Source organism: Limulus polyphemus, unplaced genomic scaffold (assembly GCF_000517525.1).
Source record: "Limulus polyphemus unplaced genomic scaffold, Limulus_polyphemus-2.1.2 Scaffold2661, whole genome shotgun sequence".
Lineage (NCBI taxonomy): Eukaryota > Metazoa > Arthropoda > Merostomata > Xiphosura > Limulidae > Limulus > Limulus polyphemus.
In genome coordinates this window covers 14,578-29,482 of record NW_013668271.1, presented here as the reverse complement: position 1 = coordinate 29,482, position 14,905 = coordinate 14,578, and the positions used below count along the sequence as shown (strand labels likewise).

The window sequence follows — 14,905 nt, the reverse complement described above, 5'->3', positions numbered from 1 at the left end:
AAACTGTTTTGTTAAACAATTTAATTCACTGGATTTTTGTTGTGATGGCCATCCATATCGTAATCGTTTTATGCTTTAAAGATGTCGTGCAGGTGTTCTTTGTTGTTTTAAATTTATGTCTCTTGTGTTAATGTATAATTTGCGTAGCCTGCATCTTTCTTTGATCATATTTATCATGCCTGTTTGTGGTTTCCGTGTATTCGTTCTGTTGTGTTGTTTGTTTTGGTATGGCAATTTTTGTGGCTTTTGCAATACACTCAGCTATCATTTGGCAGTATTCATCTATTTCAGTTGATCGCGTGGCACTCGTGTTGATTGAATTTGGTAATATTTCGTCTAATCGTATTTATTATTTTGACCAGTCGGCTTTATTATAGTTATAATTTAGGTGATTGGTTTTTTGATGGGGGGGGGGGTGAGATCCATCCATATTGGGAAATGTTCGCCATACCTAGGTATTTTCCTACATGGAATTCTGTATATTTTAAGCTTAGATTATCAGCGGTTATACGCAGATCAAGTATATCACAAGTATTTGTTGCCGTACAACAGTGTGTAGGCGTAGAATAATTTATTAATTCAAAATTGGTATTATTTATGAAGTTTAATAACCGGTTTCCTTTCTCAGAACTAATATTTGTTTGCTGTTGAGATGCCCAATCACTATAAAATTCCGTAAAATGACGTTTTAGTTTAGGCACGTGTTCTATAGATACTTTGAACAAAGCAAGTTCCTAATCGCCATTTGACATTCAACTGATTGCATGTCTACTACAGATACATTACATAAAGCAATATTACTTTCTCATCGTCAACTTACGATTAATGTTTACATGTGTTCTAAGCATACGAAGCAACTGATAATCAACAGTGTTCATATGTATGCTTTAGATATTTATGTCCTCAAGTTCAAAGAGTGATAAACGAAGAAAAGGTAAGTCCTCACAGTAAACTGGTGTTTCAAGTGTTTGCATGTCTACTACAGATACATTACACAAAGCAATATTACTTTCTCATCGTCAACTTACATTTAAGTGTTTGCATGTGTTCCAAGCATACGAAGCAACTGATAATCAACAGTGTTCACATGTATGCTTTAGATATTTATATCCTCAAGTTCAAAAGAGCGATAAACGAAGAAAAGATAAGTCCTCACAGTGAAATGGTGTTTAGCTGATTGCATGTGAGCTATAAATGCCTTAAATGATGAAATATCAAGTCTTCATCGTAAACTGACGATCAAATGTTTGCATGAGTTCTACAGATACATTGTACGAACAGATGATACATCCTCATATATAACTGGCGTTCAAGAGTTTGTGTGTGTTCCGTACATTCTTTAAAAAGAAGCGTTGGTGGGTCCTCAGAGTCAACTGGTGGTCAAGAGTATGCATACTTTCTATAAACAATTTAATCAAATGTATGGTACGTACTCAAGTGTTTGGATGTGTTCTATAGGTACCTTAAACGAATAAATGTCATGTCGTCACAGTAATGTGGCGTTCAAATGTCTCCATGCGTTCAATAGATGCCTTAAATGATGCAATAGTACGTTCTCATCGTCAACTGACGTTTAAGAGTTTGCGTGGCTTCTATAGTTACCGGTGTCAAGAGTTTACATAAGTTTCATAGATACTATAAATGAACTGTTGGTACGTCCTCACAATCAACTAGCGAAATAGTGTATGCAAATGTTCTACAGATGCTGTAAATATACACATGTATGTTCTCACAGTAAACTGGCGTTCAAGTGTTTTCATGTGTTCTATAAATGCCTTAGATGAAACGAGAGTACGTCCTCATCGTTCAAATATTTGTATGGGTTCTATAGCTACTTTAAAAGAAGCAATACTACGTGGCTTTCAAAACAATGGCACTTCCTATACGTAACCTAACATTCAAGCGTTTGCATGTGTTGTACAGATACTTTAAACAAAGCAATGGTACATATTCACAGTCAACTGGCGTTAAAGAGTTTGCATGTGTTCTATAGACACTTCAAAAGAGGCTGTGATGTGTCTTCTCAGTCAACTGTCGTTCAAATTTTTGCATGTGTTCTATGGAAGCCTTAGATGAAGTGTTGGTGCACCCTAACCGTCAACTGACATACAAGTGTTTTCATGTGTTCTATGGAAGCCTTAGATGAAGTGTTGGTGCACCCTAACCGTCAACTGACGTTCAAGTGTTTGCATGTGTTCTATGGAAGCCTTAGATGAAGTGTTGGTGGACCCTAACCGTCAACTGACGTACAAGTGTTTGCATGTGTTCTATGGAAGCCTTAGATGAAGTGTTGGTGTACCATAACCGTCAACTGACGTACAAATGTTTTCATGTTTTATTCTATGGAAGTCTTAGACGAAGTGTTGGTGTACCATAACCGTCAACTGACGTACAAATGTTTTCATGTTTTCCATAGATACTTTAAACGAAGCATGAGTACATCTTCACAGTAAAATGACATCTAAGTGTTTGTACGTGTTCTATACATACTAACGTGTTCTAAACGAAGCGATGGCGCGCCCTAATCATCAACTGACATTTAGGTGTACATTGCATGTGTTTTATACACAGTTTAATTACCTATGTCTTCACGAGCTCGAGGAGATAACTTTCTACTTGTTCATGTAAAACAGTCTGTAACCACACATACAGCGTATTGTCATTTCGAAAGACGCCAACTGTTGAAAAGTAACACATTTCTGAGTTATACTGGTCCCGTAGAATATTATTACAATGAATAACTGTTACCCCGCTTTTCAGTTTAGCGATTAAGTCCATACTAACAAAATGTCACAACTTTCAACCCTTACGTGTGGAACTAAAGGTTACGGTTTCTTCGATTGTGACCATAATGGGTAAGGTTGTTCGTAAACTAATCGAAATAAAATCTTTTTAAATTACAATGCTGTGTATCACGATACACCACAGATATCAAAGCAGTAAGAATTGTTTACAAGGACCTAATATAGAACATGGAGGCTAAAATTTACATGAAACTGATAACGATATGCAGAGAGTTTTGTTCTATTTTTTTTTATTATTTTGCTTGTCAATTAATTAAATGACTAGCTGTTGTATATAAGCTTTAACTGGATAATTACTAATGAAACTATGGTAGAAAACAATTTAACTGCTAAATTACTTGTTCGTGTCGACCACCAGGAGGCCGTACAGGCCGTCAAATGGGACTGGTCAATTGGCACCTAAAGTTGTATAAGTTTGCAAAAGTTTCACATTTGTATATAAAAGTTTCACATATGTATATAAAAGTTTCACATTTGTATATAAAAGTTTCACATTTGTATATAAAAGTTTCACATTTATATATAAAAGTTTCACATTTGTATATAAAACTTTCACACTTGTATATAAAACTTTCATATTTGTATATAAAACTTTTACATTCCTGCCAGAATGTTGTGCTTATTGTCTGGGCTACTGATCTTACTAGTCACATTCACACCTTGAAACTGTTGCACGAGCGACCTGTGTGGTCTTAGTTATAGGTGCATCAGCTGGGCCTATGCTATTACACCCCTCCCCCTATTTTTAAGTTTGTTTAATTCTTCCTGAAAGATATTAGCTGAAGCAGAGATGGCTCACGTTTACTTAACACGCTCCTTGTCACGTGAAACGTGATTTCTTTAGGATTGTACTTTTAAAAAGATGAGATCATATATTTACTGGAATTAGCAGGTGTTTTCATTAAGCTTATTGGATGCTAAATTAAGAAATAAACTTTTTTCCTCAGCAACGCCCTCTCCTTCCTAACTCCAGTGGCTCAGCAGGATGTCTGAGGGCTTATAACGCTAGAAAAATAGGTTTCTACACCCGTTCTGGGAACAACACAGATCCATAGTTCATTATATAGCTTTGTGCTTAAAAATAACAAACAATCATCTACAACATCGTACTGTAACATATATTTTTAGAATTTGTTTATAATTCATACCAGTTTTTAACATAGTGATTACTACTCTTTTTTCGCGATAATTTAACATTTTTGATAAATATTCTTATCACACATCACCGCTTTAATGTTAACACTTTACTTAAAAATAAACAGAGTTTGGTTTGTTATCAATTTCGCGCAAAGCTACACGAGGGCTATTTGCGCTAGCCGTCCCTAATTTAGCAGTGTAAGACTAGCCAACTCTTGGGCTACTCTTTTACCAACGAGTAGTGGGAATGACCGTCACATTATAACGCCCCCACGACTGAAAGGGCGAACATTTTTGGTGGGACGGGGATTCGAATCCGCAGATTGCGAGTCGATTTCCCTAACCACCTGGTCATGCCGGGCCCAATAAACAGAGAATATTTTCATTAAATGTTACTTCTAACAGTAAAATATTGATCAATTATAATAACAATAAGTTAAAACACCGATTGAAATAGAAAACTGTAATCAACATATATATGTGTACACTTACTTTTTATTAAGGAAACTTCAAGCATTTAAGTAGTTTTCTTCCCACCTGAGTTCCTCTCCCCTCTCCCAAATGGCACAGCGGCATGTCTGCGGAGTTACAATGCTAGAAACCATGCTTTCTTCCCACCTGAGTTCCTCTCCCCTCTCCCAAATGGTACAGCGGCATGTCTGCGGAGTTACAACGCTAGAAACCATGCTTTCTTCCCACCTGAGTTCCTCTCCCCTCTCCCAAATGGTACAGCGGCATGTCTGCGGAGTTACAACGCTAGAAACCATGCTTTCTTCCCACCTGAGTCCCCCCTCTCCCAAATAGCACAGCGGCATGTCTGCGGAGTTACAACGCTAGACACCATGCTTTCTTCCCACCTGAGTCCCCCCTCTCCCAAATGGCACAGCGGCATCTCTGCGGATTTACAACGCTAGACACCATGCTTTCTTCCCACCTGAGTTCCCTATTCTCCCAAATGGCACAGCGGCATGTCTGAGGAGTTACAACGCCAGAAACCATGCTTTCTTCCCACCTGAGTTCCTCCCCCCTCTCCCAAATGGCACAGCGGCATCTCTGCGGTGTTACAACGCCAGAAACCATGCTTTCTTCCCACCTGAGTTCCTCCCCCCCTCTCCCAAATGACACAGCGGCATGTCTGCGGTGTTACAACGCTAGAAACCATGCTTTCTTCCCACCTGAGTCCCCCCCTCTCCCAAATGGCACAGCGGCATGTCTGCGGAGTTACAACGCTAGAAACCATTGCGTAGCTTTGTGCTTAGTTACAAACAAACACACTGGAGTTATTTTAAAAAGTTTATTGTTTTGGTATTGGAGCAATCGGTATAAGATAGGATTTTTTTTTCAAGTTTAAAATGAAACAAATGAGAGATGTAAATATGAGTAAAGTTCTTACGTTTTGGTGATAATATCTAGAACATAAACTAATTATGATTGACAAACTCATATAAATATTTCATAATCCTCTTATATGCGTAAAATAAAATGTTCGTGTTTGCTTCACATAAGCGCGACATTTGTTCATCTTGAGGTGAAAAAAATCTGAGATTAAGAATATAAAATCATTTTTAATTGTATAGAATTATCCAAAGAATGTTATAGGTAGAAAAATTAACGTTGTGGAATGTAAGCGAGAGGAAGAAAGACGACGTGTTATTTGGTATTTTCCACGTGATCATTTTCATATTACCTCATTAGATTTATAGTTTTTGCTTTTATAGTTCATCTTTAGGCATTCTTCTGTTTGAAACTAATGACATACGATTATAATGTTATTCCATAGTGAACAAAGAATTCGGACATAATAAACATTATACATTTTGAAATAGGTTTTTCTTTCACTTATACAAAACCCCAATATGTTTTAAATATATATCGTTAATATATATGTTAGTTAAGTCACAGATATAATGGAACTGAAACAGACAGTAACAACGTGGGGCTTACAAAGGTGGATGGTGTTTCTATAGTTGGGTAATGTTACTAACACGTGTAATGTACAGTAGCATCTAACCTATACAAAAGACAATGTGTGTCACGTCACGCTTGATTTCTCTCGATTCTCGAAATAGGAGGAGTCATAAAAGCCAAAATGTACTTATCCAAATAGAATAGTTTGATTACTGTCTTCTCATTACGATTTTAGTGACGGGGGTGCAAGGGGCTGTGAGGTTTGGCGGGGGGGGGGGAGTGCCGTGAAATCTTATAAGTGTAGTGAGTGTTGGTCTAATGTGCCTAATGTAAAGACATAGTGTGGGATTACTAGCCTAGAGCCAATTCCATAAACTTTATCATGAAGGTAAAAATACCAATTCAATTTTAAACTTAAATCGTTTCTGAATTAAGCTATTTACTGTTATATCGCCAATACTTTTAACAAAAAACCTCAACGGAGATACTAAATTGAGAGATCTATATAAATGTAATAGTACTGTCTGTTGTCTGTCCATGTAACTACTTCGCATGGTGTGGATAGAGCTTCACTAAAATTGGTATGAAGGTTCATTAGGTCCACGGGAGGAACATACACATTTTCAGTTTTTCATTTTGCCTTTTGCGGTTTTTATGGACGTTTTTGCGCTTTTTACCACTACTTCGCCCCTTGTTGGTGAATCTTAACCAAAGTTGGCATGAAGGTTTGTTGGATCCATGCAGAGATACATACAAGTTTGAGGTTTCACATTTTGTGTTTTGCTGTTTTTATTGGCGTTTGTGCGTTTTTTGTTTTTTACAATTACATATAAAGGAAGCAACTTTTCATGTCCTAAGATTACCTTTCATTAATTTACATGAAATTTACATAACTTTCGTCCACGGGGACGGGTACTCTAGCTAGTCAACACATATTTTTCCAGTTTGGTTGTCTATACGTTTTATTTTATCCTTTCAGTACATAGAATAACAACAAAATTAGTTTATACTTTTGTTGCTAAGAAACATAACATAATAGTCATTGTTGAAACGTAGTGTTACCAAAACGCACTTGTTTTTCTATATATTAGAAGTTGTTAATCTAATTGATTTTTACCAATAATTCATTTCATGAATGATCTTAATTTTGATTGGCTAACAAAGGAATTTACCGACGTGACTACCTCAACTGCACTTTTCTGCCTCTTTGTTAGTAAAGCTTGATTTCGCCAAATTTATTTATTTCAGTTAGCTATGAAATGTGAGATTCGGTATACTATGGGGTGGGGGTGGTAGTACTTGCCCCGTCATTTCTGATAGGCTATACGCTAGTATGATTGTAGTTTTCACTTCTACATTTTATTTGCATGTCATATTTTTGTATTTTCTTGTATTTTATACGCAAAACGCTTATCGCTAATTCAGTAGTTTTCATTTCTGTAATTAATGTATTGTATAACATATATTCGTCCTGAAAAATAACGCTCTAAATAATATACAATAGTGTACTTGTAAAAGATCTATGTCAAGAACTATGTTTAACCATGACTATTGTAGAAAATTATATCCTTACCTTTCACAAATCTAGAGCTTGTTTCTTGCTGACTTTATACATAATGCTGACTAACACAAGTTTCGTATAGATATACTATCAGTAAAGTACATATGTAAAATTATAAACTCTAAATAAGACTGTTGTCGCACATACTGAAACATGTATTCACCACACTTCAAGTGTTAGAGTTCAACTTTATAGCTAATCATTCATTGCAAACTCTCTAAATAAGACTGTTGTCACACATACTGAAACATATATTCACCAAACTTCAAGTGTTAGAGTTCAACTTTATAGCTAATCATTCATTGCAAACTCTCTAAATAAGACTGTTGTCACACATACTGAAACATATATTCACCAAACTTCAAGTGTTAGAGTTCAACTTTAAGCTAATCATTCATTGCAAACTGACTAATGTATGAAATTCTCATATGTTTTCGTTTAGCATACATTGATCATAAGATCTTTTTCTGTCTTTGAAACTTGAAGAGTACAGTGTGCTTGACACCCTATTATACCTTACCTACTATGGTAATGCTTGTCTATGCTTTCCCCCTTGGCCGCATACAAAATAGTCACTAAGCTAGTTTTTCAGAGCCTACAAACTGAAATCTTGCATGATAGTAATAATATGCATAAATCAAACATTTTGTCATGAACTTTTTATATCCTTATCCTAAAAACATCTAAATTTTAGTGAGGCAAATCATTTTATAAAGATGGACACGAAAATTAAATTATTGTATATTGTTTAGAGGTTTAAGTATGCGTCCTTTTCAAGGTGAATATATGTTATACAATACATTAATTATAGATTACAGAATTAGCAATAAGTGTTTTACATATAAAATACAAGAAAATGCAAAAGCATGTCATGGAAATTAAATTTAAAAGTGTAAATTATAATAATATGCTACTGTTCATTATATGTATTATTAAACTTATCCGACTATCCACCTTTATAAGCCCTTTGTTGTTACTGTCTGTTACTGTATCGTTAACTCGGTGATTTAACTAATATATATTAACAATATCTGTTCAATACATTTTGAGGTTTTATATAAGTGAAAGAATAAATTATTTCAAAATGGAAACTATTTATTATGTCCGAATCCTTCATTCATTATAGAGTAACATTATATTCTATTAAAATCATCATATTTCGTTATTTTCAAACAAACGAATGCCTAAAGATTAATTATAAAAGCAAAAACTATAAATCTACTGAAATAATATGAAAAAGATCAATGTTAGCAATGCACACGATTTTACTATTATAACACTTGTTTGTAAGTAACATCTAACAGATGTTTTTTCGTAAACATTTTCCTTTGACCATCAACTTAAACCGATAGTGCATTCATTGTATTGATCTATATGTTCTATAATAAGCTTATAAGTCGATTTTAAGCTGATACCAAATACATAGTATAAAGCGTGATACGCAGACATTTCACGTTTTCTATCTGCTTTAGTTATAAATAATTGCTTAATATATTTACTTTGTTTGCAGTATTAGCACAAACACGTGGTCCATAAAGTCGTTAAAAAATGCGCTGTTCTAGTTGTATTCTTTCTTTGTTTTTAACAGTAGATAATGTGAATTCGGCACGAAAGGATAATGCAGTAACGTATAACACTCGTTTTGAAACGCTTACCATTATAATATCTTTGGTGGCCAAGATGACGTTGTCTAAATTGAACATCCGACCAATGATGTGAAATAACGAAGATTACGGGTTTACGCTGTAGACTGGACAAAGAAACTGAGTTCACCTGTTGAATTCATGTGCGCTTTCCTGGTTCAGTTCAACTGGGAGATCGTGGAAAAAGAAGATCATATTGAAGATCAATGTGTTTAGTTCAACGGAAATCGATCTTGAGAGAAGGAAAGCTGAGGAGTTAAACAAGCTTTAATAGAAACAATTGTGATTTCGTCTACACGTGTATGCACAGTGTGAATTGTTGTTGTTGTTAGATTAAAAGGCTTATTCATTTACTTAAATCTGTTCAATACCACAAGTGCTTATCCAAATATTTTTCAGAAAAATGTCTTTATTAACTTTTTGTTTTCAACGAGTAAGCTGCCTTTATAGGTTTATGTAAAATGGAAATTATAACTAACGTTATTTTTGTAGAGATGAATGAGTCTTACCAACAAAGGCATATGAAGTTTTGGAACAGCTATTCGTGGGATAATATATTTATATCTGTACAAACTTGTACCTTAAATGTTGTACGTAACGATATATCACTGTTAGAGACAAAACGGTGTACAGAAATATATATATTATACCACAAATAGTGTTTGAAAACTTCATATTCTTCATAAGTTAAGTGGATACTTCTTAAACAACAAGTACCAACAAACTTGGCACTCCTCCTTTTCAGAAGATTATAGAAAACGAAACAAAGAAGTGTAGGAAAACGTTTCAATAATCATTTTATCCAGATAAAATGAGTAAGATGAATGGATCCCAATCTATCTCCTGAGGATTTTTTATTTGTCACTCATGAAAAAAAAATGAAGATAATTCTTATCTAACCACTTGTATGTTTAAAGTCACATCTGTAAAATTTACCTGGCAGACATTCTGATCTCTGGTCATCTTCTAATATATCTATATCAAGATATATTACGTTACCTAGAGCATACTGTAAGCTCTGCTAGCTGTTGGTTGGGTATAGTGTACATTGCACCCATCTGAATGGGAAGAGACAAGGGTGGTAACCTCCTGTAGGGTTCAGCATGGAAATGGAAAGGAGTTAACAGAGAAGAAGTTGCTGTATGGAAACCTAAGGAAATAGTTGAAGGAAGCAACGGCTTAACTGACATTCGAAGCTTCTCCAGCTCGGCTTCCTTCAGTCGTTTTTCCTTCGCTCTTCTGTTTTGGAACCAGATCTTAACTTGCGTCTCCGTTAGGCTTAAGGAGCTGGAGAACTCGGCTCGCTCAGCAATGGATAGGTACTGTTTTGTTCGGAACTTCCTCTCTAGTGTCAGCAGCTGCTGTGTGGTGAAGGGAGTCCGGGGCTTTCGGATGCTTTTGTGTCTTTTCAGGTGATAAGTAACGAGATTGTGTGGTGGTTTAGTCACTGTCTTCTCTGAAACTATAGATAAGGTTGAATTAAAATACAGCGACGAAAAATTAGGGTTAAATTTACACTACATACTGATAAATATTTTACTATTTCCAGACTATTGACAATTTTTTTTCGATTCTCATTTATTACTAGTATTAAAATTTTCGATATTGTTAATATTGATAACTTATGTTATAGAAAGGATCTCATAACCCTAGTTAAATCTAACCAATCAGGATGTGAACATCAGGTATTGTATGTTACCTTTTATGAAGCAGAATGAATACGTTACACAATTCTAGTGTCATAACTAGGAACATAATATTGGCATCTGCAAATTTCGTCTAAAAATGTGCATTTCGGGTAGGTTACAAAGTACTCACTGCAATACGTTTGATTTTCAACAGAACTTCTTTAATGCTATCTAATATATAACCTTTAATGTTGTCTAATATATAACCTTTCATAACGACTTTAATGCTGTCTAATATATAATCTTTAATGTTGTCTAATATATAACCTTTAATGATGTCTAATATATAACCTTTCATAACGACTTTAATTTTGTCTAATATATAACCTTTCATAACGACTTTAATGCTGTCTAATATATAACCTTTAATGTTGTCTAATATACAACCTTTAATGTTGTCTAATATATAACCTTTAATGTTGCCTTATATATAACCTTTAATGATGTCTAATATACAACCTTTAATGTTGTCTAATATATAACCTTTCATAACGACTTTAATGCTGTCTAATATATAACCTTTAATGTTGCCTAATATATAACCTTTAATGTTGTCTAATATATAACATTTAATGTTGCCTAATATATAACCTTTAATGATGTCTAATATATAACCTTAAATGTTGTCTAATATATAATCTTTCATGACGACTTTAATGCTGTCTAATATATAACCTTTAATGTTGTCTAATATATAACCTTTCATGACGACTTTAATGCTCTCTAATATATAACCTTTAATGTTGTCTAATATATAACCTTTCATGACGACTTTAATGCTCTCTAATATATAACCTTTAATGTTGTCTAATATATAACCTTTAATGTTGTCTAATATATAACCTTTCATGACGACTTTAATGCTCTCTAATATATAACCTTTAATGTTGTCTGATGTATAATCTTTCTCCAACTTACAAAGGTTGTTCGGTAAATTTAATAGATTAATACATTCAGTAGTTTATTTCAAATGTTAAATATCAGTTAAGAATGGTAACACTTAATCTTCTAACAATGTATTAATTTTTTAAAGCTAATTTTTTCGATATCGTTTGGAGTTAATACGTTGAAGAAAATTTACGTGTGAGGGTGTTTTTTATATCCTACTATAAGCACACTCTGATATTAGTACTTACTAACCTACTTCCTGATAACTTAATGACATCATCGACTAAACTAATTTAAACATATCTGGTTAAAATTGTATAAAAAAAAATCATAAAAACAATTTTCACTCAACAACTATAAAATTTTAATATTTTGACTTTCAACATATTATTTTTTACAATCAGGACAAATAGATCTTTAACCCTTCGTTTGCGGCTTGTGTAAATCTGCCTACTACCCCATGCGCAAAGATTCGCGATTTTTTTGCTGCGGACCATTCAAAATGTTGCGCGTAAAATGCTTCTATCATATGATGTCAACCGCAGTTGAAGGGTTAAGATAAGTCGACGACACTTCCTTACTTAAATTGATGAAATCCACTAAATTTGAAAAGAGTTAAATCAACATTTTTCTGAAGTTGAGTTGTTCATTGTTTTCATTTGAAGTGCTTGTCACATATAATAACGTAATACAATAATAGAAAACCAAAGGGTTTCAATTATTTTCAACCACATATCTTGATATCACGTCAAAGTAACCAGGCATAGTAGTAATTATGTGATAACGTTATATAAAATGACACAATGATGATTTGTCTAAGGTTCTATTCTTTAGAATAATAATTTTCAGGAAATGAATGCAACACGAACTGAGTGCGACACAGTAATTAATGTACTTTATTGTGGAGCTAAGGTTCCATTGTTCTCGTACCGAATTATAAGACTGACGGTTAAATCCCACTATTCGCTCTGACAAGAATAGCGCAAGAGTTGGCGGTGGTTGATGTTAGATAGTTGCCTTTTCTCAAGGCTATTTCCTAAAAAATACGAAACAGCTAGCGCAGATAGGCCTTGGAACTGATTTCTTACGATTTCTCATGTCACTTACAGTACGTCAGTTACTGAACACAATAATGTTTTCCAAATGTTTCACTTAAGCATGTACTTTTAGCTGTGTATCTAAGTACATATATGAGATCTATTAGTCTTGAGATACTATCAGTAAATGTTTCTTTAACACATTAGTGAAGATGAGTCAGTTGTTTCAAGAATATTTTTTGTTTTGTTTTTTCAGTTCCAGATGCTGGATATACAGAAAAGCACAAGATAAATATATATATAAAGTATACAACTTTAGACCGTACCGCTTTAATAACGTTACAGACTTTTATTACTTGTAAATATCACACATTTTGAAGCGATTAACTTACTATCATTCTTTGGCAATGTGTGATGTTGACTAAGTACTTTCTCTATAGCCTATCACATCCAAATTAGGGACAGCTAACGCAGATAACCCTCGTGTAGTATTGTGCGAAAGCTAACAAAGAAAAAAACAAATGAATATAACAAACCTATAAGACACCAAAAGAAACTGTGCCTTATATATAAAAACTTTGACCTATGAAGTGAAGTACTCGTATGATTTAAGAAATAGCAAGCATTAGGCATATATGTAGGACCTGAGCTCAACTGAGAGCAACACACACATATGTATATATATATACAACCTGACCTCAACTGACAGTAATACACACACATGTATACATAGAACCTGACCTTAAGTGACAGTAATACATACACGTGTATACATAGAACCTGACCTTAAGTGACAGTAATACATACACGTGTATACATAGAATCCGACCTCAACTGAGAGAATAAAAAACATTCCAAAAGAAATTCATTTTGTATAAACTAACGTGAAATAGCTATTATCTGCTTTACTTGCATGAATTTTCGAACTACGATACTTAAGTAGTCATTTTTGTTAAGAGTAAGAATAAAAATGACTACTTGAGTAAAGTGCAGGTTATTTGTGACAATTCTACAAACATTTAAGATTCATGAGCTTATGCAGACCAAAGAGGAAGATAATAATTGTCCCTTCTTTGAAAATTGTTCTTTTTCCACGAACACACTGTCATTAAGATGTTTTTATAACATACTGTTATCACAAGAGTAAAGACGACACAAAAAATAACAACACAATTACAAATGTTATTTATCTTATTTGAATTAATGAATCATCTGATAACGTAATATTATAAATATAGCTTACCCTGAAATAACTGTAATAATAAGCATGTTACGTAATGTTTTTACATAATAGAATTATGCAACAGTTAGAAAGAAAACGTAACAACAGGAATTACGATGAGAAGCAAGTTTTATAACAAAAGTCATTGTTTAGTAATAAGAAAATAATACCCCCCCCCCCCAGTGGCACCTCGATATTGTCTGCGAACTTACCACGCTAGAAACCGGGTTTTGATACCCGTGGTGTGCAGCCCATTGTGTAGCGTTGTGCTTAATTACAAACCAAGAAAATAATAAATCAATGAAAATGGTTATGTTAAATATAAATTAAGAACTAAGCGGCCGATGTTTGTTTGTTTTTTTAACAAACTGTCATCAAAAGATTGAACATTAAATAGAAAACATTATTACAAATCGCATTTATATGAAGTAAAGTAATGAATCGTCGGATAGCGTAATAGTATGAAACAACGAACCCAGAATTCCTGTCGTCATTTGAGAAATATTAAATATAACTACAAAATCATTTTAATATAACGTACTCAACTTATGTGGATAAGCCCACTGGTACTTTATCTGGAATCAAACAGATGTGCCAAAGCCTTTTGAAATTGAGATTTTTCTCTCTTGATTAATATTATTGATACATTTAGCATTGTTTTTTATCAATGTTAGTTAAGTGCCAATAACTTTTATATTTAAATTTCTTACACCTTGATAATTAATAAATACTTACACAAAGCCTACTTTGTACTATACTATAGTAGCTTAAGAACTATTCCAGGTTTCTTAAGTTGACCCAACACTGCAAATACTGTTTTATACTACGAAGGTTTTGTTTACATGTTTGTTGTTAAGTATAAAGCTACATACTGAGCTATCTGTTCTGGGCCTATCTCGGGTATCGAAGCCAGGTTTTTAGCGTTATAAGCCTTCAAACACAACGCTGAGCCGCTGGAGAGTTACTTTAAAAGTAATCTTGCACAGCTAACGAGTTAATGTATTTGTTTGTTTGTTT

The 14,905-nt window shown here is 33.8% G+C and overlaps 1 protein-coding gene across 1 annotated transcript in view; it reads right to left on the bottom strand.

Annotated features, from left to right (window-relative positions):
* Positions 1–9,833: 9,833 nt before the first annotated feature.
* The window catches only part of LOC111087802 (homeobox protein MSX-2-like), a gene marked incomplete at its 5' end in the record, with an annotated part of 19,197 nt that continues 14,125 nt past the window's right edge, over positions 9,834–14,905 (bottom strand). The window contains one exon of the mRNA XM_022395761.1: positions 9,834–10,534. Within this exon, the coding sequence (XP_022251469.1) occupies positions 10,049–10,534 (486 nt within the window). The remainder of the gene's footprint in view (positions 10,535–14,905) is intronic.